Source organism: Rattus norvegicus, chromosome 4 (genome assembly GCF_036323735.1).
Source record: "Rattus norvegicus strain BN/NHsdMcwi chromosome 4, GRCr8, whole genome shotgun sequence".
NCBI lineage: Eukaryota > Metazoa > Chordata > Mammalia > Rodentia > Muridae > Rattus > Rattus norvegicus.
The window spans coordinates 52794495-52820640 of record NC_086022.1 but is presented as its reverse complement, the minus strand read 5'-3'; the positions used below and the strand labels follow the sequence as shown (position 1 = coordinate 52820640).

Genomic DNA, 26146 nt, shown 5'->3' with positions numbered 1-26146 from the left:
TTTCTGATATTTAGATTAAATTTAAATCTCATCTCTTCAGATGTGCCTTTGCTGACCACTAAATGTGTTTATACCTGTGTGTGTGTGTGTGTGTGTGTGTGTGTGTGTGTGTGTGTGTATATATATATATATATATATATATATATATATATAGAGAGAGAGAGAGAGAGAGAGAGAGTACATTTTTACCTGGAAGACATAAAGCATTCATAAATGTGTTTAGGATATATCCAGTTGAGAATCATTTATAGTAAGACAATAAAAAAATTAAAAATCCTTCAGTCTTAGCATTGCCAAGTGTTGTCCTGCTGAGTCCACTCTTTCTAGGTTCAGCTTAACCTCATTCTGGGACCGGTGTTTTAGGGATATTGTGATCTGTGCACGGAGAACATGGCTCTGGGAGGAGATGGGTACACCCTGTCCTTGATCAAGTACAACTAAATGTAAAATTTCTGTAGTCACTCTACAAAGGGCATTCCTAACCTTAACTCATCAGACTAATTGGAAACTAAAAGATAAAAAGAATGTCAAGTACTGTTTTTAAATACAGAAGTATTAGGCCTGGAAGTATAAGTCATTGGTAGAGAGCATTTACCTAATAAGCTACAAGCCCTGGGTTCACAGCCCGGAATCACAAAAGGCAATGAGCTAAATTGAACACTCTGAAACAAATCCCCAATAACTAAAATAATTCGTGAACTAGAATGGATAGCCCCAGGGCCACAGCCACCCTCCCCAGTGAATTCAGAAGTGTAGCGCTTAGATACAGTCAAGCTTACCTGTGCAGTTGAATAGGTTTACCATTTGCTTTGGAGATGCGCAGCCTAGCAGGGGGATTCTGCTGTGCTTAATTGCTGCATTTACATGTGTCAGGACCTTCTGTGGAGGCAGCAGCTCCCTTGAATTTACAGAGTGGTCATGTGCCTATGTGTTAAATCTCTTAGGAAGTACAAGCATACCACCTGCTTGGAACATTTTACAGAAATAGAATCTATTTTTGTTTTGACAGGCACACATGAAAGGCTAAATATAATTTTGAGGTAATCTTCATGATCTGATGTTCAATATGAAGAGCAAAATCCATTATCTTCTGTATTCTATCAGTTTTATCATGTGAGACTCTTATAGGGGAAAAAAAATCTTTTTTTACCTATTTTTCTTTCCCCAAGGAGCTGATATTATCCCACTGACAAACACTGTTTCTGCTTGCCTGTTTCAGCGCTTTTGTGTAATGGAAAATTCCACAAGCACTTACAAGAGATCTTTGTGCCCTTGGTTGTCCGCTACGTCGACCTGATGGAGTCCGCCATCGCCCAGTCAATCCACAGAGGTTTTGAGCAGGAGACATGGCAGCCGGTCAAGTAGGTATCCTGGTACCCTTAGAGCATCTGTCTCAGTCCCGACCTTATGACTTTACCTACAGTCATCTGTGGTTCTTGCTTATGGTGGTCCCTTCCCACGTTGTTTGTTTCTTTACAGGAATATCGCCAACAGTCTTCCCAATGTAGCTCTTCCAAAAGTTCCAAGTCTGCCTCTTAATCTTCCACAGATTCCTAGCTTTTCTACTCCTCCGTGGATGGCTTCTTTATATGAGTCCACGTGTGTATCCCTCACTTATTTCCTGGTGTCGTGTTAGCTAGTGCATGGCCTTGGCTGTGTTCTGTGCAGATGTGTTCCAAGTGCATGGCCTTTATCGTTGGTGGTTGAAGAGCACTGTCTTCGGCTTTACTTGTTTGAGTTTTTTTTTTAAGCGATTGAGCTGAGCTTAGCATATGGATGGTAAATGATAGAACGGAAGAAAACAATCACACGGGTTGGATGTCGCTTACGTTTATTCTGTGTGGTAGATATGTTTTGTTTTGTTTTGTTTTCAAAACCCCAAGTTATAGAATCTACCCTAAGCTGTACAAGCCCAAGTTTCCCATGTTGACAATTGTGGTAAGTTCAGCTTTCTTTCTGCCCTCACCCTTGACATTGTAGATAGAGAAACTCATAAAAAGGGGACGGCATTTGCTTCGTTGTGTTCAGTTTTTTTAATCTTCGTCTCAACATTGAAGAAGCAGAATTAGGTCTTTCAGGGAAGCAACTCTTCATATTTTCCCCAATGCCAGGTCATTCTTCTGCTGTTCCTTTCCTACTTCGGTTGACATACCTTGCCAATTATATGATAGTCTTGATGCCATTAAGAAGCATATTTAATTACTCCATATTGTAGTGAGCCTGCCTGCTACACACTGACTGTCACTAGGGAAAGGGGCTCTAAAATTGAATACGTCTGATCCTAAACCTTAGCTGATGAACATTAAATCTTTCTTTGCCTCACTTTCCTCAGCTGAAGAGTGGTTGATTACAAATATAAAGAGAGTTTTGTGGGGTAGAGTCAAAAACACTATTTAAAGGTATCTGATGCATCTTAGGCTTTCTAAAAATAATTACTACTACTGGAACATGCTAGGTGTCCAATAAATGGTAATTGCTACTCTGTATTATCATTGTTGCTGGATGTCCCCATTGTTATTATTTATAATTTTGCTCTTTTGAAAACTCAGAGCCTCATAGAAACCTAATGAATCTGTAATGTTAGTTTGCAAATGTAAAAAGACGGCAGTCTTTAGCACAAGACCTCACATTAAATTAATCAGCGCAAACATTAGAAAAAAGTTACCGAGAATTTATCTGGATATTTAGAGTTTGCTGTGTTCTAGGTACAGTGCCAAGTTCTTTATCTCATTTTATCCTTATAACAACTCTGTAAGGTAAGTGTCACTGTCTCCATTTCACAGTTAAAGAAATGTCATTCACAAGTAAATTAATAAAAGGAAAAAAATACTCATAGTCTCATCATAAGTGGTAGGCAAACTTTGACCCAGATTCGCTGGACCTTATGACCCATCGTACACTTGGCTTTATTCTGCTTCCACAGAACAAACTGCTCAAAGACTTAACTAGCATTCCCACTCCCTACCACCAACCATAAAATCTGGTCTCAGTCTTAAATATATTCAGTCAAGAAGACAAACAGAATGAGACCAAGAAAAAGAGTAATATCCTGTGAAAACGTCTCACAGGCGTTTCCCAAAACTAAACATCATTAGACTGGCATGTCCAACTGGAATAGGATCTTTCATGTCAGGCTTTTTCTTAGAAACCAATTCTTTGTGCCATTGGAATACATAGAGTCGTTTCTGTGTGTGCTCAGAAATTACCTACATGGTATAAGGGGCCTTTCTAAATTTATAATTTTGGCTTCTGTATAATATTACCTCTCTTCTAACTCCTACTCCATCCACATTTTCACTAGGACAGTACGGTTTGTGGACATTATCCTGTATGCTTCAGTTTCCTATTTTGCTATTCTATTAGCTTAGAGATTATGTAAAAACCTGAACCTTCTCTTGTTGGGATCCTTTACAGAGTGATGTAAATATCAAGACAGGAATCAGGACAAGTAGGCGATGGTGCCTTTATTAGCGTAAGCAGATTAAAAAAAAAAAAGGTGTGTTACAAGTTGATCACCATCAACATTACCAAGATTCTTAGGTTCTTTGTTGTCATAGTGACCATGATTATTCATAATGTTTTGATGTTATAGCGGTTTGATGTTAAGTTGGTGTGTGTTTATTGTGCAAAATGATGGTTTTATTATGAAAGTCTCACACATGTATATCACGTACTGTGCTCTGATTTTTCTTTCCCTACCCTTCTTGTCCCCCCTTCTACCAGTGGTCCCCTTCCTGTTCCTCAATTTTTTTTTCCTTCTGCTTTCAGGTCTTTTGAGTTCTTAAAGAATCTGTGCTGTAGGTTTTCATGATATAGTCAAGTAAAATCTTGATCAGGAGACCTAATGAATAGAAGTCTCTTTCCAGAGGTCAGATATCTGTAGGTCTTAGAGATGGCATCACAAGTGGCTTTGGCAAGGTTGCCAAGGGTGACATTGCAGTCCCTGGATGATGAAGTGTAGCAGTCATCAATACCAGTCATCATCATTAGCTTCTTGGGCACAGGGGCAGAGACAGTGCCATTTCCTCTGTGGACATGGATGAAATGCACCAGCACAGAACCACAGTGGACTGTCACCTTGCGTGGAAAAATAGGGGGCTTTTCAGTCTTGTTTCCTTGGTAGCATTTCCACACAGGGACAAGAGGAAGCTTGGCCAATATGATAACCACCGAGATGGCAGTAGCTACCTCATGAAGCACCAAACACCAAGACCAACATGACCACTGTAGACCCCAATACCGACAAAAGCCTTGGACCTTGAACTCTGCCCAGCCAGAGTCTGCTTCTATGCTAGCACAAGCTTTAGAACCTCATCCTTTAGGAATCTGCCCAGGAAAAAGTCGATACCCTCGGATGCCTTAGTGGGCAGGGAGAACAGGTAGATCTCTTGTCCTTGACCAGGTGGCCCAGCTTGGTGGTGGGGATCCACTTGTTTGCGGCTTTATCTCCATGAGCCTCAACTAGAACCTTTACCCCTAAGCCATTGAGGAATCCTCTCAGAAGCCTCTGTAGTTTCCTAATCCAACTCCCCACTCCTCAGGTCCTTTAGGCTTTTCCACTAGACCTGTATCATCTGCCATTTGGTGTGTTCCAAGTAAAAAAGACGACTCCTAATTTTTTAAAAAAAAAAAAAAACCCAGACAATTCCTCCTCACCTTTCTCTCTGAATATAGAGTCATCATTTGGGAAGGGGTGGTAGTACAGATGCTCGTCATGAGCTATGTAGATGAATGTCATAAAGATAAATTTCTGTCGACTTAGGAAAGTATGTCAGGGTTCATTATTTATACTTGAGTTCTTAGATCTGTAGTATTTTTAGGAATAGGTCACTGATTAGAAATAACTTCAAACTAAAAGTCTCCAAATAAATTGCAGGTTATCTGTACCAACTCCAGAGAAGACCTATTTATATTTTCTCATCTATTCAGTTATAACAAACACTTATTATACCAATTAAGTTCCCAATTAAACACATTTATTGTCTCAATTTTCACGTAGCATTAAGCAGAAGATACAACTCACATTTTTGCATAAGAAAATCTTTGATAGAATTTTTTCTTGGATATGAGATTATTTTTTTTTTGCTTTGATAATAATTTTTGTTGGTGGCGCATTGCTAAAGCATGCACATTTCTAAAGGCGGGGTCCTCCAAAACGTATAAAGCAGATTTCCCTCTTTCCAAGTCCGTTCAATTAAAACACAGATCTTCTAACTACACCCTGTGGACATATGGGGGTAGATTGCCTGGCTTTTTATTGTTCTCATGTCTTTCTCGTACATATGATACTTGTAAAGAGGGTATTTGCATTACACATTTTTCATAGCAGTGTCAGTATAGCCTTGTCAGGTCTTTATTGAGGCTGTGTCCTGCGCACATTAAGGTGCAGAAACAGTCAGTCAGTAAAATTCTGTGTGCTATTCAGTTTTGTCATGATTGGTCCCTTGAGAACTTAAATCTGAAGAGGACTCGGCTAGCCCAGGAGATCCTGAGAAATTCCTGGCAGAATGGGTCGGGGATAGCAACTTAAATTGGAGGTAGAACTGAGACTCTGAGGCCAGGGTACAGGGCAGAAACCAAGCTTTTAATTAGCCAGGGCAAGAGGTGATTTTTCTAAAGCTCGCTAATTAAGATATATTTAGCTAAACAATGTGGTTGTTTGAAATAATTTGTTTTAAAATTTCCAGTGTGCCTTTATAAGAAATGGGTTTTGTTCTCCCGTTTTCTTTTGCCGAGTAAGAATACAAGTTTTAGTGCAGTGTATGTGGAACCGCTGTTAGAACACTGCAAACAAATCTGACATTGCTCAGTTCGGGTTTTCTTTTTTGCTCCTGCTGGGTTCTGATATTGCAGTCGAGCCTCAATGTGTTCTAATGCAGGAGTATTTTACTTTCAAACATATGTCGTCCTGTTGGCTGGACGCTTGACTCATGGGAAGCGGTAGTGGTATCCCTTACTCAGATAATGTATGACTCCTTCTGCAGATTACCTCCATACATGGTGTAAAATTATAGTTCCCTAGAGGAATTTTATCACCGTAGTGAATGCTGGTTTCACTGTAAGGCACAAAGACTCAAAATGCATGCTTTGGGTCTAACTTCCTAGCACCTCAAATACCATTTCTAGGTTGGACCATTTCTGTAGTGTTAGTTTTTTTTAAATTATGAGCTAGAAGCAGCACAAAACAGTTCAAACTGGAAGTAAAGGTTTGCCTTCTTACCTAGCCTATTGCTCCCTGGGCACTAAGGCTCCTGTGTGCCCCACTCCTGTAGATAGAAGGTCTCGGTGTCTACAGAGGCAGAGATGTGTAGAGACAGGAAGGCTACTCTGAGGTGTGAGCACATTATATACATTTTCATGCACATAACACGTTTTCAGATCTTTAAAGAGAAAACTTCACGTTTCATCAATATCTTAAAACAGTCGTCCTTATATGCACAATTTGATTTCTTTAATCTCTCTACCAATGTTAGTCCTGTTTGCCAAGACTTACTGCCACATTTACTTCTTTTATATTCTTTGTGGCTTACCTCGTTAAGAAGTTAAAAGGAAGAGCTAGAAAGCTCAGTGAAGAGAGCACTGGATCATGAAAGACTGAATGTGGTATATTCTTCACCGATGGTGTTACCCCAGAGAGGAAAGCCGGTAGATGTGTGGTCCGCATTGTTAACAGTGCAAGTTCATGGTATTCTTTGTTTTTCCCTCTTTCTTCTAGCAACGGCTCAGCAACATCCGAGGATCTGTTCTGGAAACTTGATGCGCTACAGATGTTTGTCTTTGACCTCCATTGGCCAGAACAAGAATTTGCCCACCACTTAGAGCAAAGACTTAAGCTAATGGCCAGTGATATGATAGAGGCCTGTGTCAAAAGGTAGATGTGTGTCCCCAGTTGCTGCTCAGTATGCCAGGACCCACAGTGCCACATTTTATTAAGTACCTGATCTTACTTTACTAAGTACTATTTCTCTAATCAATAATACCCATACCATAATAATCACATCTACCATGCGTATCTCTCTGGGAAAAAGTGTGCTTTCTCATCTTCTCAAAGCAATTACCTCCGGAGAACTTTGGAAATAGTCCATTGAGTCTTAGGCATTGTGGTATCTGTGTGCAGCGAAATGGTGTGAGGATCTCAAAATACAGGCAGCACCATTCTTGTTCCAAGGTTACTTACTTGCTGCTTTCTGGAATTTGCTAGCTAGGCCAGACAAGTTCCAAGTTAGCGTGCCTGCCTCAGCACTCAACCAGAAATAAGATAAGGACTTCAGAGTCTTCCAGATGAGTTTTCCTTCTTAAACACAGTCAGCGCAGTATGCTAATAGGTCAATCTCATGCCCCCAGTGCCTTGCTTATGGTGCCTCTACACGAGTCTGTGATTTGTCGGGAGTACATCCCATATCCATCCAATATTTGTTGGAACAACGAAGTATGTCTAAGCTCATTGGGCCAAGAAAGTCCAGTTCTGAGAATAATGTGAATGGCCTCCCGTAGCAAGACTATGATTGGAATTGTTTAATTTTTAAAACTCAATTGTCTCTAGTCCTCAAACCTGTAAGTCAGATTATTAGGGGGCAGGGGTCTTTAACAAAGACCAATCTAATTCACCTGTTAGATGGGTCTGTCTCTCTCTCTCTCTCTCTCTCTCTCTCTCTCTCTCTCTCTCTCTCTCCCTCCCTCCCTCCCTCCCTCCCTCCCTCCCTCCCTCCCTCTCTCCTCTCTCCTCTCTCTCCTCTCTCCTCTCTCTCCTCTCTCCTCTCTCTCCTCTCTCCTCTCTCCTCTCTCCTCTCTCTCTCCTCTCTCCTCTCTCTCTCCTCTCTCCTCTCTCTCCTTTCTCTTCTCTCTGTCTCTTATTCTGCTCTAACACAAAGGATATCTTCTGCCTAAGTGCAGAAGAACATGCAGGGTTTCTGCTTGGACCTTAGCTTAGGGAAATGGTGACTTGTTTTTCAAGAAATATGGTACATTCAGCAGAACCAAAAGCTTCTTCTGGGTGTCTGTATCATCTCAAGTGACCACATAAAACTAGCATTTAAAGTGTTATGGTGAAACGTGCTTGAACCCTGTTCTTCTATAAAAAAAAATCACAGTCTAACCTTTATTTGAGACACTGGCAAAGAGCACCCCACGTGGCCCCACCTCCTACACCCTACTCCATAGCTCTACCATGCTTCTCTGTCTGTAACTGCATGTCTTATGCTATCAATATTTGACTTTTACAAATGGCTGGGGTTCTGTGTCAGGACTTCTTACTGTAATTCATGTTTTAATAACTAGAACAAGAACTGCATTCGAACTCAAGCTGCAAAAGGCAAACAAAACAACTGACTTGCGCATCCCGGCTTCCGTGTGCACAATGTTTAATGTATTAGTTGATGCTAAAAAGCAAAGCACCAAGCTGTGTGCCCTGGATGGAGGACAGGAGGTAAGTCCTAGAGAGCAGTAGTGTAGCTGGGAGGAGGCTCTGCCCTGCCAGGCTTCTCCTTTTGTATATAAACGCTGCTAAAAGTTTCCAAGTGTCCTTTAATTTCCTGTATACCATTTTGGTGTTGACTATTTACATAAACCTTGCTTGTTACAAGCAAATAAGAAAGCTCAAAGCCTGTCTACTTTGCTTATACAAATTTAGAAGACTCAGAGTTTGCATCCATTAAAAAAAGGTCACAAAAATATAGCATATGAAAAATTCTGTTTACACAATAGTTTTCATTTTTGTAGAATCAAGTAGACACTAGTTCTTATTCATCAGAGTGAAATGGCTCAGTGGGTAAAGGTGCTTGCTTCCAAGCCCAGTGTCCTCAGTTTAATTGTAGGGACCCACACAGCAGAAGAGAAAGAAAATACTGCAAATTGTCCTCTAACCTCTACGCAGTGCGAAGGCAGCCACCGCCAAGGCAGCCACCACCATCCCCACAAATACACGCACAAAATAAACTGTAATTTAAATCCAATAAAATGCTAGTGCTCGTTAATAAATATCTCATTATTTTACTTTTAATTTTTTGTTTATTTATTTTAAAAATCAAAACTGTACAATCATCTCTCACGACTTGTTCCTATTGACAGCCGTGAGTGGGTGAGAATGAAACTGTGTCTGACACGCTTAGATGTTTACGTTGGCATTTTGTGTCTTTTCTGTTGTCCTTAATTTTTTCATCATTTCTTTATTCCCCCCCCCATGTTCTCCATCATGATTTCATTTCTTTCTCCATCACATGATCCAGTTTGGGAATCAGTGGGTAAGTGTCTTGGTTTGGTTTTCTTTGGTTTGGGCTGGGTTTTTGTCTGTGTGTAGCAGGGAGCTGTTGTGTGGTGTTTTTGTTTTGTTTTTTTTTGGGGGGTGCACATCTTTATTTGAGAATTATGTACATTTTTACCTTTTTTTGCAAATTAAAATAGTGGTCCATTTTCAATATTTCAGGTTTCGATATATAGGTACAGAGTTAACAGCATGTAAATAAATACACTTTGAAGGATGTCAAACGGAAACTTCTCTCGGGCTGCAAAATCTACAAACTTAACACTTACATTTACATTACCTTAAAACGATTGTCATTTAAAGCCAAATGAATTCACCGTCCTTATTAAAGTCTAAGTAAATATAGAGGCAGAGTGATTTAGCATTTTCAACTGTGTAGACACACTGTATACTTCCTGCAGGAAAGTAGATTACAGGCTTTGGATAACGATGAAGCCTATGCCAGGATAACCCTACGCACTGGCATCAGAACACTGCACACACCCAAGGTCACTCGAGACTGAAGAGTGTAAATGTGAATTTCAACAGGACACAGCCTCCCAATTACCCGGCCCGTAAGCATCAGCCTCCCCAGATATGGGGAAGAAGCAGTCTGCATCCTGAGACCCATCCCCACCCCCAAAAAAAGGATATCCTAGAGTGTTACCAAAACCTTGGAGGTGCAGGTCCTCAAATTTTCATGTATACATGATGGACCAGGTTGTAAACCGTTGCAGTCGTTAGTCAGAACTTCTGTAACCATATTAATTCTTATAAGTCACTCTGCTGAAACCTGAGAGCCAAATAGCAGGCTACCCTTATTCACATAGCTAACACTTTCATAAGCATTTTGCTGACTGTAAAGCGGGCTAAGAAGACCTTCTGACTGGGAGCCTCATTCATATTTACCCCATGAGTAGGTATTAGCTATTTGGACTTCATATATTCATGCATATATGTTTATATTTTGTTCTGCACAGTTTAGGGGAAAATATATTTCTAACACCAAGTCATACGGTCATACAAATGTATATATATATGTGTGTGTGTGTGTGTGTGTGTGTGTAAGTAACTGATCTGCCAGTGTTACAGAATTCCCAGTAATTATAACTGCCTGATCACGTACAACATGATTGATTATCTAATTATCCAAATTAGTAAGCACCTGATTTGAGTGCCAATAGCCCCTAATCACCTCTGGATGTTTTTCTATATCCAGATGCAAACCTTGACTGTTTGAGGTCTGAGAACATTATCTTACGTATCTTCATAAGCCCATTCTCTTCTCATCTAGGTTATGGAATCACTTTCCCATAAATACCGGTTGAATACATTGGTTCTTATTTTAACATGCACACGATACTTGACAATGTTCCAAGCACTTGGTAAATATTTGTCGAGCAAACTAACCGGCCGATTAACCACCACTGCTTTAATTTTTCTCCCCCGTAAGAAACAATCCATTCAAGCATTGAAAAAGGGAAGCAGCCCCTGCACCTACAAATGACAGTCACGTGGTCAAATGACTCTTTACATTAAGAAGCGAGGCGGTTGGAAGAGGAAGCTGCTACTGTTCATGGTGTCTCCACCTGTACCTTCTCGCCAGAGACAATTAGCTCCCTACAGCTTCACACAATTAACGTGGTTCAGAATGTGCAGGTGTAAAACCTATTAGCAGCTCTGAAAACTGGTAAACAAGTTGAAAGGAAAAGGATCGTGTATGTGGTCTTATATCTCCAGTAGATACAGTTACCTCTGTTTCTCACTGTGTGTCTGTCTCTATCTCTCTGTCTCTGTCTCTCTGTCTCTCTCTGTGTTTCTGTCTCTGCCTGTCTCTCTCTCACCAGGTTTTGAAATTCTTGCAAATTAGTACACCTATTACATGTACAGCTGAATAATTATCTAAGCAACAAAGTTGTTGACAAAACTAGATTACCGGACACTTCAGGACCATGTAAAACATACACTACATAGGTAAACCTAGCTGAAATGAAGCTAATTCACTGGACTATGGTAATCAGTTATTAATACGTTGATGAAATTAAAAACTGTCCATTCCTGACCACATCAAAGGCCCGCCTGTGTTCCCAGGGTGCAGTTCTGTTTTCTTACGTTCCACGTGATGCAAAGTGGCTCTCCAAGGCCCAGAATAGGGTTTAATGAAGTGATTAGTGAGTGAATGGTCTACTCAGGTGACAGATGTTTATAATGAGTCAGCAGACTCAAGGCCAGTCCCTCAGGACAGATGTTGAGATCATCATACCACCACATTGTTTAGAATCTTTATTATCCGTTACTGTAGAGAAACAGACTATTGTCTCTGCTGTAGACATTCATCTGCCCTCGGAATCACTTCACTGTGGCCTCATTGGCTGAGAATGAGGACGTGGGAATGTAAAGAAATGAATGGGGTAGCTCAGGGGAGCAAGAGGTCCTTCTTTTACAGGATTAGTTATCAATTAAAGGAGAATGTTCCCATTCCCGGAGCAAGCCAACCAACCCTACTAAAATGCATCCTAAAAGCAGGGCCACAGTATAGGTTGACCTAGCATTTGTTTAGTCTCCATTTCTGTGTATTTGCATGTGAACAAGCCAGTGAAATGATGATAGTCACCTGAGTGTGGCGATGCCAAGATTTTCAATGTGCCTGGACTCTGAGGCAAGGCCTTCTAAATGGTTGTCAAAATGTAAATTGAGATTTATTTTCAGAAGAAGCAAGGCGTAACCTGTTTGCTTTTGAGGGCAGATATGGAAAAGAAATCAGCTCGCAGCTGAGCAACGTCCAGTACTGGCACTCAGGAGTAGCAGTCCGACCATAAGAATATGTTAAAGTAAAAAATGTGAATGTTTTTTAACAGAATTTATAGATGTTAGGAGATGCTTATATAGGAAAGTGCTTCCTGTGCAAGCATGAGGGCTAGATTCAATCCCCTGAAGCCCCCTGAAATTTTCTGCAGTGTGGGTCTGCTCTCTGAGGGCAGGAAGGCAGAAACAGAATGGCCACTAGGACTTGTTGGTTAGCAGAACTAGGCAAACTGGAGAGCCCCAGACCAATGACAGGCCTCATATCAACAAACAAGGTGACCAACTGCTGTAGAATGGCCAATGTCCTCTAACCCATACATGCATGTGTTCGCACACCTATACACCCAGATGCACACACATATCACACACACACACACACACACACACACACACACACACACACCATTTATAGAAGTTTCTATAGTTGAGGACAAAAGACACTCCAACTTTTTATCAACAATGATGTCTGTTCATTGAGGTGGAAAGCAACATAGCAGTTTGAGCTTAGGCAATAAAAATAGCTTTGCAGAAATATTATGTTTGTTTCTATTGCATAATTCAGACTGTTCCTTTTTAAACTTCGGAAGTCCCCAGGTCTACTCGATAACTTACTAGCGTTCCTTTGATTATATTGGCACACTCATACAAGCTATACACATGGCCTCTGTCTTTGCAGAGCGGATACATAAAATAGGGATGTTCACACTGTACCCTGGCTCATGTTTCAAGATGATGCACTGAGTTCATAGTAACAAATTCCCATACTGTGTAAATCTAGCGACCTTCGTATTTGTTTACCTCTGGAGTAATACATTAAAGATAGACACTTCTTAATCCATTTGTTTTTTCAGTTTAACTTCATTCATGCTTACAAATCTATTTTTGTTTCTACTCTTTTCTTTTCTTTTTTTTTTTCTTTTTTTTTTTTTTATTAACTTGAGTATTTCTTACATACATTTCGAGTGTTATTCCCTTTCCCGGTTTCCGGGCAAACATCCCCCTCCCCCTCCCCTTCCTTACGGGTGTTCCCCTCCCCACCCTCCCCCCATTGCCGCCCTCCCCCCACCAGTCTAGTTCACTGGGGGTTCAGTCTTAGCAGGACCCAGGGCTTCCCCTTCCACTGGTGCTCTTACTAGGATATTCATTGCTACCTATGAGGTCAGAGTCCAGGGTCAGTCCATGTATAGTCTTTAGGTAGTGGCTTAGTCCCTGGAAGCTCTGGTTGCTTGGCATTGTTGTACATATGGGGTCTCGAGCCCCTTCAAGCTCTTCCAGTTCTTTCTCTGATTCCTTCAACGGGGGTCCCATTCTCAGTTCAGTGGTTTGCTGCTGGCATTCGCCTCTGTATTTGCTGTATTCTGGCTGTGTCTCTCAGGAGCGATCTACATCCGGCTCCTGTCGGTCTGCACTTCTTTGCTTCATCCATCTTATCTAATTGGATGGCTGTATATGTATGGGCCACATGTGGGGCAGGCTCTGAATGGGTGTCCCTTCAGTCTCTGTTTTAATCTTTGCCTCTCTCTTCCTACTCCTTTCTTTTCTGTTCCTGCCCTATGTCCAGATTGGATATCAAAGAAGGTTAACGGCCTATGACTGGACGTTATCAGAATGTCATAACTACTGAGGTCCATTGACTTTCTGAGCCTTTCAATAAAATGAATAGAAATGGCTTCTTTAGTGGCTATCACTGATTTAAAAATTGCCAGAATTAATCCAATGCAAAAAATTTAGTGTGTAGACCTCTATTGTCTGACATGTGACAGCATTCTGAGAATATTTTGTTTCCTTAGAGTTAAAATAGGGAAACTACAGAGACCACTCAGGGGTTAAGCATTGGCTGCACTTCTAGAGCAGTGGTTCTCAACTTTCCTAATGTTGCAGTCCTGGAATACAGTGGCTCATGTTGTGGGACCCGCCCCCACCATAAAATTATTTTGGTTGCTACTTTTATAACTGTAACTTTGTTATTTTATGAATCATAATTAAATATCTGTTATTTTCTGATGGTCTTAGGCAACCCTGTAAAAGAATCATTCTATACCCAAGGGGTCATAACCCACAGGTTGAGAACTACTGTGCTAGAGGATCCATGCCCTCCATTAGCCTCTTGCAGCCCCAAGCACAGAAGTAGTGCACAGGCATGCATGTGGTATGGGTATACCCATAGGAAGAGTTCATAAAATAAAATCATTTCCTAAAGGTTTAAAGGGCTAAACTGTGAGCTCTATAGCAAGCAGGGCATCGAGGCCAAGGCATATTTAAGAGCACCTTTGAGAGTCTGGATGTCTCAGTAGCACCTCCCTGATGTACAGTGCTTTCCATTTTAGTGGGGTGTAGCTGCATGCCTATCTCCTGTGCTGCTTTGCACTTGGGCTGCACAGTGGGGCCATGACTGCCATTCCCTTCCTCTGGGCCGCACAGACACAAGTCTGGAAGAGGAGATGTGAAAGGGGAGAGGCAGAGCTTCTTTGCATTAGCTCCCTCACCACCTAGTCATTTGAGCTGCTTTTGACTGGATCTGCGAGAGCCTTATGCACGGGTTATCTGTTGGGTCTCGCCCTACAAATCACATACATAGTCTGAACGCTGAAACTGTTCCATTGACTCTGAAGCGTGTCTATGACCCAGAGCATTAACTGTTGAAGTGGGTCTTCACTACCGACCAGTCAGCCCTTTTGACTAAACTTCACTCTTCTGCTTCAACTTGTCTTTCTTTACTCTCCCATTTTCAAGCCCAACAGCCAAAAGTCCAGCTCTCCTGCAGTATAAATATACCCACTGTGTCCATCCCCTTTGTCCTCTGGGGAAGAAAACTTTGGGAGTCAGCAAGGCTTTAGGTGAACTAAACAAGCAGTGCACAACCAGAAAGCTCAGTGGTTATGTGCATGTGGCTAATATGAGACCAGTGTCAATAAGCGCGCGCACACACACACACACACACACACACACACACACACACACACACACGGCTACACATAGAGAAAGGAAAGCAAGCAAGCAAAAAAAGAGAGAGAGAAAGAGAGAGAGAGAGAGAAAGGAAAGAAAGAAACAAGCAAGAGAGAAAGGAAGGAAGCAAGCAAGAAAGAGAAAGGAAGAAAAAAAGAAAGAATGAATAAATAAATAATTTAGAAGCTCCTATTATTTACAAGAGTAAATGATTACCACTCTAACTATTAGAGCCCTTGAGGGCGTGAAGATCATTCCCAAGTATTCCTAGGCATGAGTTGCTGTTTTGTTTTGTGCGGAGACTTTCAGACCAGCTTTCAAAATCATAGACCTTAGGTAGCCATTGAGCCAGCAGCCGTGCACTTGGTCTAGTGTTTACCCTGCCCTGAGTACTTTTAGTCGGTGCCTTCTGCTTCCAGTTCCTGGAAGCCTTGAATCATCGGGACAAGGTTAGTCTTTACAAGCAGACACATTTTCTGTGAAGTGGCCATTGGGGACAATCTGCTGTCAGATAAATGCTTCCGAGGAAAGAATTACCGTTTAAACAGATGTACCTAGATATGCCGTGGAAGCCACGTCTTCTGCTAATTTAAGAACTGAACCATCTAGTGATCTCTCTGAAGAAGCAAAAGCAGGGCTCCTTCAGGGTTGTCTCCTTTTAAATACATCTTTTTTTTTATACTTATTTAAAGATGTCTTGTTTATGAGGAAGCAGCAATAACACTTTGGGGAGTAATGCTGTCTCGTTATACCTCTTATGGCCTATTAATTTGTTACCTTCTATTACCTTTTGTTGATGAAGTTTTAATTTTGCCCTTGCTTGAGCATGTTGTAAGAATTGTATACACTGCAGCTCCCGGGATGACAAAAAAGTCCTTTCAGGGAGAACAATTAGGAGTGCATTTTATTTCTACGGCACATTGAAAATAACTTATGAATGAGCGTTGTCAGACATGAAATGCTGTATTAATTAAATCTTTTTCCAGTCTTTTTGCTTCTCTGGCTAAACCAACCCTTTAGAAAAATACAGGGCCACCTTCATTACAGAGGAGAAGACAAAAAGTACCCTTCACATTCCTTTGCCTGAATAAGGATAAGAACTCAATTCATCCCCGTAATAACCCCATTAGCTGCTTAACTCAGCGGCGCACATGGGAAAATTTTCCAACCGCAATGTAAAAAGTGTTGACTGGAGGGATCCTTGTCTCAGCTTTGTTCTTTTAATGTTCAAAATGATCATTTTTAAGTAAACTTGATATGCCGTAACTACTAGCTTTAGAGCAGTTGTGATTTCCAACAAAGAATTCATGTCTGTAACCACTGATGCATTTTTGTCTCTCAAAACCTAGCAACAGTACCATTCAAAAATAGATGATTTGATTGACAACACCGTGAAAGAAGTCATTGCGCTGCTGGTTTCAAAGGTAACGTATCATTTATTCACCTTTGCGGGTACAATTAAGACATAGTCTTCAAGTGAGAATTCATAAACGTATCTCTCATATTTCTAAATATCTGAGTATGAAATTGTAGTTAAAAAAAATAAATGTGAGTTGGGGTGTAACTTAGTGTCAGGGTGCCTGAGTGGTATATATAAAGCCAGCAAATAAATACATACATGCACGCATGTACACACATGCACGAATGCACGCATGCATGCACAGTTGTTTCAGTTTTAAGTAAAACTTTAAACAAGAAAATTGGCACTATGTCAACAATGTGGAGGTTGATTGGTTTGATTGAATATGTGAAGAACTTTGTTGTTTCTTGGAAGTGTTTCCCTTTGAAAAACAGTTCTTTTCCAGAATAACGTATATCCCATCCATGCTCTTGGTTTTACTTCCAGAGAAGATTTGAGTCTCCTCAGTCTTTTTTGAACTTAGCCTGTGTGTTGGGATGACACCCCTAGAACTGAATATCTACCCTTAAACCCAGACAGGCAAGATTGTATCTCAACTTCACTCCAAAAAATGTTCTCCACATTGTTTGGAGTACCTTTGATAGACAATGACACCTCATTGTATACATGAAAATAAAGAATTGACAGCTTTGCCGGTTAGCAGCTGTGTGACTTATATGCAGCTGAAGCAATACAGATGGCTGTGGGTAGCATATGTAAGGCCTGAGGCATGGCTACAAGCATAGATGTGTGGTTAGAATCACGAGCTTACGAAGGAAGATAGCACCAAGGACTTAAAGAGGTCAAGAAGTCATTTGCTAATGGGTTCAAGGTCGCAGCCAGATGAGAGAGATAAGCACTTTACACTGTTACACTAAGAACAATCACGGCTGTGGTTATTTAACCATCTAACTCGAAACACCTAGAATAGATAAACTTATAATGGCCTCATCAGAAAGAGCAGAAGATGGGAAAATTAAATATCTCATGTTGATAACATACAGTGAAAGAGAAAGAGTCTTTGCACTCCCTGAATTCTTTCATACTGTCCTGATTGGATGCTGTTTTCAGATGACTTGGGCTTTTTGTAGTTTGACAATTTTGTTTTGTCCTCTATTGACTGTTACAGATATCTGTTGAACTTTCATTTCCAATTCAGCCTTTATAGATCTCTATCCTAGGGTTTCTTTTTATTATTTCTGTCTCCTTATTAAACTTACTGTTTATGTGGTTTTCCTGATTCTCCTAACAGATCGCTTGAATTCAAGGCCAGTCTGGTCAACAGAGTGAGTTCTAGGGCAGACAGCACCATGCAGAGAAACCTCAAAACAAAACAAAACAAAACAAAACAAAAAGCAGAATCTGTCTCCGTGGTGATGCCCAGCACCAGGCATTCGGGCATGGTGATATAGCAGCAGCATGGTTTGACCACTGATAGTAGGCCCACCATCAGATAGAGCACCGTAGAGATGATGCCAATGTCATGGGTCTCTGCCAGGAAGCCAGGTCGTGCTGCAGGGAGTGCATGGCACTGGCTTTCAAGCCTGTAAGACTGGGGTTGTCCTTTGACTGGGACCACTCTTGTTCCTGGGCTTCCTGGGCTCTCTGGGCTAGTTTGATGCTTACGGTATAGGTCTCCTTTCTTTCCTGGGCATCTGGAGTTGGGTTTGCAACTGCTCTCTGGTTTGCTTTCTGCTCCTCTCTGCTCCTGGCTCTCCCAGCACTTCCTCCTTGATTCTTAAGTTCCTTCCCTCTTTCCTGAGAACGGAATATCTCAGACTCCTCCCACTCACAGGCACTTGCTTCTGTTTCGCTGCATACTGCAGAGCTCTCTTTCAGTATGTGTGTGATTCTCTCTGCGTGTTAGGTAAACACGGTTCCTGTGTATCACGCTTCCTTCCTTTGTGCTGCCTGACTTCGGTTCCACGTCTACATCCCCTTATCCGATGTCTTGCTGCTCTCACAGCATTGAGCATGTGTGTGTAGGAAAGCTCCTCCTCCTTTTTGTATACTTCTCTCTGCTTAGCGACTATTGCTGGTTTCCTCGGGCTTCCTTGGTCTCCTTCTAAACTTACTCTACACATTTCTGGGACTTTCTTGGCTGCATTCTTGGTGATCCTGTGAAGGGCAGTAATGAATCATGGCTAAACTCGAACCTCAGACCTGCCCTGGAATTCTGACTCCCCCTGTTAATTGTCACATCTTGACGTACCCAAGCAGACTCCTTGTGGCTTGATTTCTTCAATTATAAGGTAGAAGTACTTATTAGTATATGGTAATATCATTTACCAGAATTGCTCATATTTACTAATATGATTGGTACAGTATTATGAAGGAGCATCTGTTAGTATAAACTTATGCAGATAGTCTTAGGGCAGAAGTTGGGATGCTTTAAGTGTTGTTTAAATATGAATTCATGCTCCTAATGTTGCTCATATTTTTACTTACAAGTTCACATTCCCAGTGGCCTCCTGTATGCCTCCACATACACCTCCAACCTAAGTGTCTCTCTTCTGCATTTCCTGAGTCCATTGATATTGCTGGTTACCCCATTGTAAAAACATCCTGATCCCAGGATCCCTACCGTCTTAGAGCCCTCTGACCCTCCTCACATGAGAGCAGACTGGGTCAGTCTTCAGGACGTTCTGTTTCCTGCCACATCTGACTCCCTGCTTCCCTCTTTTCAATGCATGTTTAAGTCCACACCTTGCAAGTTGATACCATGTTTCCCCTCTGCCCAGTAGATCTCCACATTGTAGCTAAAGTGATCTCCACATTGTAGCTAAAGTGCCTTTCAGAACACAAGGTAGGTGATATCCTCACGTGTGTCACAGATTCGGGGTACTCCCTGTTGCTTGTGCCTTGTTGATTTGCTGTAGTTTTCTAGATTGTAGCTTGCACTTGATTTTATTTTATTTTAGTTTTTGTTAACGTCCCACAAGAAGTGGTTATTGGTGCATTTTGACTAGAAGCAATATTCATGACAAATGCAGTGTGTGAGACTACATTGTCCTTATCGTGACCTGGCCCGGTATCCTTTACTACAAATTCCTAAGAATCCTTAGAAGATACTCTGGGAGAGGTACACATAGACACACGCACACGCACACGCACACTCACACACACACACACACACACACACGCATGCACGCACGTATGCACACACACTAGGCATTACCTCCAAGTCTGTTCACTCTAATCACTTTTGTTCCTGCAGCGCTCTTACTGACATCCCAGGGTCCTAGTGATTTCTCAGTTACCTGATGAGGCTCTGTGCCTTTTCACAAGCCAGATCCCTACTCTGAAGCTCTTTCTTCCTTTCCTTTTACAACTCTGCTGAAATAGCCTATGATCGCCCTCCCAGAGGCCATCTCACCATCCGAGGCAGATTTAATATGTCACCCGCACTTTCCTCCGTCGCTTACCATGTGTTCATATGCAGTCTTTTGAAATCAAGAAGCTCATTGTCTCCCGTTATACTTTATGCTCCGCAGAGTGCTTCTCATAACAGTGAGTGTTCATTGAGTGAGTTAAAAGGAGTTGTTCTGTCTATAACCTGGAACATTAAATAAATCGCCTTCCGTGAGGCCGCATAGTGTTTTAAAAGATTTTCGTGCAAAGGGACAAGAGAAAAGGCACTGAAACTCATGATCCTGAAGCATGGCAGATTTTCACGATGCATCTGTGTGCCGGGCCGCGTGCTGGATGCCAGAGTTACAGTGCTAGCAAAACAGACAAAGTCTGGTCTTTGGGGAGCTTCCTGACCCCTCGGGAGAGACGAACTCACAAATATTAAGGTACAATCTAGACAAATGCGGGCTGTGTCATAAACCACATGGCACCGTGCCTTGTGTAGTTGGAGGACAAGTTTTCTCAAGCAGAAGAAACGGGATTCTCAACCATGAAGGAGTCAGCCAGAAAAAGAGGGAGGGGCATAGCGGTGAGGGAGGAGACACTGCAGGCACTGGGGCCTGGTGTAAAATGAAGCTGTAAGAGGTGAGGAGAAGCTGATGGGATGTGCTAAGGAGTTTTGAGCCTTGATCCCAAGAGCAGTAGGAAGTCACTGGAAGAAGGGAGAGGTGCAAGGCAGGGTGAAGAATTACCTGGCTCTCTATTAGGAGATTCATCTGATGGCCTGTAGCAAACAGCCTTGACAGAGGGCTGTTACTTTGACCTCTAGGAAGCTAATCCCAAGCACTTAAGATACACCGCGAGCAGGGTTTTTAAGTCTAGCGCAGAGGCAGCAAACAGCGAGAGCGAGGGCTACCCTTAGTTCTAGGACATGAATCACAGAAAAGAATAAAGCGTCCTTCAGTGGTTCGGGTGCCCTGCAAAGAGAAACAGATGCGGAGGGAGAGATCGTGGGGGCGTTATGCATCACAGCACGACTGAGCTTGCCTTTGAGGTAGGCAGGGTAGATGCCAGTGGAGATCCTTGGCTGTCAAGGAGGGAGGGGACATATTCGGGCTGAAATTACCCACGTGATAATTTGAACTGATGCACCCTCGGTAGCTGTTACTCCCAGGCCTGAAGTGCTGTAACTGGAGCCCTCAGAGGAGAAGGGGAAAAGCAGGCTTAAAGGAAGAACATGACACAGATGTGCTCCCAGCAGAGGGGAATTGAGAGCATTTTGACCAAGGGGTGAAAATGGTAGGTGGAATGCTAAATCTAAATCGAACACTAAATACTATGTTTATGGCCAATTTGAGATAGTAAGAGAAGCGAAATATAACACTCACTGAAGTTAAGCTGCTCAGACTGAAAGGGGGTCTGGAGCCCCACCTGTGTGGCTTCATCTCTCAGGATGAACCCAACACCCATATCCCAGTTTCCCCATTCACAGATGAGAAATTAGGTGGGCGAGGTTACAAGGTACATACTAGTAGACCCTTGGTGGCCACTAAACCTGTAACCCCTCCACAACACCCTACAGAAGTAACGAAGGTTACTTGAAAGAATGGTGAGTCCACACTCTAGTGCTATCCTGCCTGTGGGTGTACCAGTCAGCCCAAGGGCACGCCCACTGGGTGTTTGTTTCACTGAGGCATGCATGGCACGAGACTGGTTTGGACAGTCAGCTAGAGGTAGCAAGGAGAGCGTCTGTAAGTTGAGGAGATCGTGATGAATTCATTGGGTGTAGTGTTGAGGATACCAAAGAAAAACTAAGGGGTGTTGGTCAGGATGAAGAATTAAGAGAGCCAATAATAAAGAAAATGAACAACTGTCGGGACATACCCCCATTATTGAAGCACTTTTAATCTGAATTAAAAGAACAGCGTGATAATGCTCAACTTCCTTGATCTTCACATATGTTTGAGAAGGAAAAAAGAAGGAGGTATTGGAGGAAAATACTCTGTCATTGCGTATAAAGTTCATAAAATGGTGTGTGAATGAATACATATATGTATATGTATATATATGTATATATATATGTATATATATATTCTTTCTGAGACCATAGAGTGCTTTATCCCAAACTCCTCTGATAAATAAGGTAGGCAGAGAATAAAAACATGACCTGACTGCCTTGATGATCTAATGAAACTATCTTGCCAACTCACCGTGGTAAGATTATTTCGATTAAATTTACTTCTCAGGATCAATGCCATATATGCAGAAGGTACTTGGTTAAATCTAGATGTGTGCTTAAAAGGAATGGCTTACTCGGTTAAGGGCTAAGAGAGGTGGAAAGTAAGGCCGGGTCACTGCACTGGGGAGAACAAAGGAAGAGGGAACAATAGGGAAAGGCCGTCTAGGGAGTTTGATCACAGCTGGGCTAGGTGTGGTGTTTTGGATGCTTGCAGGGCAAGGTATTTAAAAATGCGTTCTGTCAAGCACTAGTCATCCTTCTCACAGCTGTCTGTGATCCAGATGTTTTCAAAGTCAGAACAAAGCTGCAAGGACCTGATTCACAGTTCCTGAGAGAGGAGAGAAAATGAGCCGTCATGATAGTGGCATTCTCTTTAAAGAAGAAAGCCTATTTTCTTTCCAGCTCTGATTATCTGGTTGCATGTGAAATTTGAATACTGGTTAGTCCCGATCTTAACAGCAAAACTTCTACTAGCTAACATCCTAAGTCTCCCTGGCTTTTATCTAGAATAGCACGCATTTCTTTCGCAATCACTCTTCCTATGAATGGCTATGCTTTCTATGGAAAGTTTTAAAGTTTGCTGTGTAAACAATGCATCCTCCACTTGTTTACTTCATGGCTGAAAAAAGCAGTAACCCTGTGAGGAACCCCAGCAGTCTGTAGGCCCCATCACTTCTCAGGATCCACGGTTTTTATATCCTGCTACAAATATAGGAATCATGCAGCCTGTTGCAACAACTCTTATGTCCTTTTCACTCTTATATCCTGTTCTAACAGGATATTTAAACCACCATATCTTATGGCACTCCTCGTTCTATTCCAACAGTCATTTCAGAGTGCTTTTCGTCTTGCATTTCCTTGGGAGTAGGTATCATGAGGCAAAGGCAGTAATTACCCAGACAGACTCCAAGTGTTAAATGTTACTCAAACAAACCCAGTGCATGACATCCACAATAAAGAACAGGGAAACAAAGAAATTGCAGCGTTCGTTCCAACCCATCACCCTCAGGAGAGCAGAAAGCACAAGGCAAAGCCATAAGTATTTATAATCTCCCAGCGCTGTGTAGAGAAAGTTCACAGGAAACAGTTAAAGATGCAGCAAGGAGGCGCAGCATTTAACTGCATTTCTTCGGATCCTTGCTGTTTTGTGCAATTAAAAGCCAAGGGGAAAAATATGCTGTTACTAATCTAGATTTTAATAAAGTCTGACTCAGAAGGCAGCTTTTCCACCATGTGGGCCTTGACAACAATCCTACAAAGAAAACCTTCCTGTAGGAACTGTGGGTCTCACTTAGTTGGTCCCAGGGGTGCAATCTCGGTAAGCCCTTGGAGTCTCTCCTGTGTCTGTGCCTCCTTGGGGACCATTTGGGACAGAGAGGAACCCAAACAGAGGCTTCCTACTATTGTTGAAATAGAGGCAAAGAACCACCGTGTGTGACGGGGCTGAGGCCCACGCGTAGGATTTACTCTGCTGTAGTCCAGCAGTGCTGTACATGCAGAGAAGACCAGGCTGGCTACCACGCACCTCAAGAGAAAAACTCCTTCCCTCAATTCCTATCCAAGAGACCTCCTAAGGGTCAGTTCCATTTCTGCTGTTACACAGTCCAAACCCTACACCGTGGAGTTATCTCCCTTTTAATTTTGAACTGTGAGTCCTTCGATTAGACTTTCTCTCCTCCCACTCTGCATACTGTGTGTCCAGCCAAATCAGCCACATCTGGCTAATGTCACGTTCGGGCTCGTGTCATTTTCTTCCGCAACTTTGTATACGCCTGAGAAGAAAAGCCTAGATCTCTTTCACGTTTGTCTTTTCTGTCTTGGGGGCTTAATGATAATAATAACAGAAATGACATCCAGCCGACACTTCCTAGGTGCTTGGACACACGTGCCGAATCATCTCAAGTCTCAGCTCTGCGGCACGATGGTGAAGAACGAGGGCTCTTGGGCAGACCACTTATCTTCAAAGCTCTTCTCCCATGTTATCCACCCAGTGTGCTCAAAGCAGGCAGGACTCAAGAGGTCCGACAGCCTCGAATCCGTTCCCACCTTTATGGACACCCACATAGATGTCATTAACTCACACCTATCTGTCTGTGAGCCAAACCCGTTGTTATCCATTGTCACTGAACAAGCCTACTTAACTTACCTAGATGTTCAGAAAACTCACGACTATGATATAGCTAATCACAGCAGTCACGCTAACTCTCTCTGTTCATCAGGCATAATGGCACGTGCCTTTAATCCCAGCACTTGGGAAGCAGAGGCAGGTGGATCTCTGTGAGTCTGTAGACCATCCTGGTCTACATCGTGAGTGCTAGAGCATCCAGAGCTACACAGGGAGATCCTGTCTTGAAAACAAAACCCAAAAACTTCCTATTTAATATTTTCTAATTTTAATCTTTTCATACTAATGACCTCCACGTTCTTGGTGCTATCCTTGTCAGTGAGAATCTTCATCTTACCCATGAGGCAAGAGAAACACAATAACCTAATATCCAGACAGCGGCAGGGTTTAACTTGACTCTTCATCTTCTACGTCCCTCTGTAGGATTTTTGCCTCTACCTTACCCTTAGCCCTATTCACCTGTGTGAACAGTGACTGCACACACCAAGGATCAGGTGCTATGTCTTTGATGCCTCTGGTTGTCGGTAACCATAGTAGTTGTCTCTCCTCATGGCAAATGAGATCACCTGGCAAACACTTGCTCTTACCGATTTGAGCTATAAGAGATGAGGCATTTTCCACAGAGGGCCATTAAGTCTGGAATTCCCTTCCCGTGGTCTGACAGAGCCCTGGAGGATTGGGCTTCTGGGTCTTGGCAAACCACATTAAGTTAAGCTAGGCAGTCGGTCCCAACTTAATGGTCAGGAAGAACGCAGTAAGTAGACTTTGAGTCCTGAGTAATTTATAATTTTGTAGTTTTCCTGTTTAGAACTCTTAAGATCGCTTCGCAGCCGAGTGCAGTTCTCTTTGAGAAGCACACCTTTGCGCTGCGGTTTGCACGATTGTGTTTCTGCGTTCTTACATCATATCACAAATGATGTGGTGAAGAAGCCTACAGGGAAGTTTCCGTTTCTTTTGCATAAACTATTTTGCAGTAATTGATCAGCCATAGAGAAAACATTATCTCCTGTGCACTCAACGTGAGTTCTGTGGTCACCAGAGACCAATAAGTCATGTCCCTGGAACTATTATCACTTTGTTGCAGAAGCTGCTATGTGAACAAAAACCAGCCTTCGTTAATTTCCCTTTTCGTATTTAAAAAACCTTGTCAGTATTTTCCCTTCGGGAATATGTAATTTGTCAATAGTGCATATTATTTTAGATATACAGAGGAAAGAACCAGGGTAATATGTTCTTATTACTTTATTTTTTCCATTGATCTTCATGTCAAATATGTTTCTAGTCATTAGAACAAGATTTTCCAGTTTTATATTGCTGATTACTTTTTTTTATATTCTAGAAATTTAAAAAAAATTGGCCAGTGAGATGGGTCAGCAAGTTAGGGTGCTTGCAGCCAAGCAGAATGACCTGAATTGAATCCTGAATGAGACCCATGTATTAAATTAGATGGGGGAACAGACTCCCACAAGTTGTCCTCTGACTTCCATGCACATACTGTGACATACCCACACACACACCCCAACAATGAATATATGAATGTATGTAAATGTTATGTGTGTGTGTGTGTGTGTGTGTGAGAGAGAGAGAGAGAGAGAGAGAGAGAGAGAGAGAGAGAGAAAGAGAGAGAGAGATTGGGGATGGGGAGTCTAGGGTGTAAGTCAGATTGGTAGAATGCTTGCTTACCATGCATGTACAAAGCCTGGTTTTGATCCTCAGCATCAAATAAAGTAGGCATGGTGGTGCATGCCTGTAATCCCAGCATTCAAAAGGGGTAAAAGGAGGAAGATCAGATGGTAAGAGTCATTCTCTATGACATAAGGAGTTCAAGGTCAGAATGGGACATGTAACACACTGTCATAAAAACAGAGAGAGAAGAGAGAGGGGGGAAGGAGAGAGAAGGAAGGAAATGAAGGAACAAAGAGGAAAAAGAAAAGTTTTAAAAATGTGAAATTTCTCTGAAGTAATTTGGCTCCCACTTCTTCTCTATCTGCCCACCAACATCCACATGTAGCTAGTAGAAGAGGTGATGTCTGCCTTGGACTG

At 42.1% G+C, this 26146-nt stretch overlaps 1 protein-coding gene across 11 annotated transcripts in view; it reads left to right on the top strand.

Annotated features, from left to right (window-relative positions):
* The window catches only part of Cadps2 (calcium dependent secretion activator 2), a 529199-nt gene that overhangs the window by 454612 nt on the left and 48441 nt on the right, over positions 1–26146 (top strand). For 4 of the 11 annotated variants that reach the window (XM_063285976.1, XM_063285975.1, XM_063285973.1 and 1 more), the window contains 6 exons: positions 1220–1361; positions 1480–1599; positions 6716–6871; positions 8278–8425; positions 9225–9239; positions 16339–16413. In XM_063285976.1, coding sequence (XP_063142046.1) covers positions 1220–1361; positions 1480–1599; positions 6716–6871; positions 8278–8425; positions 9225–9239; positions 16339–16413 — 656 coding nt within the window. The remainder of the gene's footprint in view (positions 1–1219; positions 1362–1479; positions 1600–6715; positions 6872–8277; positions 8426–9224; positions 9240–16338; positions 16414–26146) is intronic. The other 7 variants (XM_063285979.1, XM_063285974.1, NM_001427791.1 and 4 more) reach the window with 3 other exon arrangements.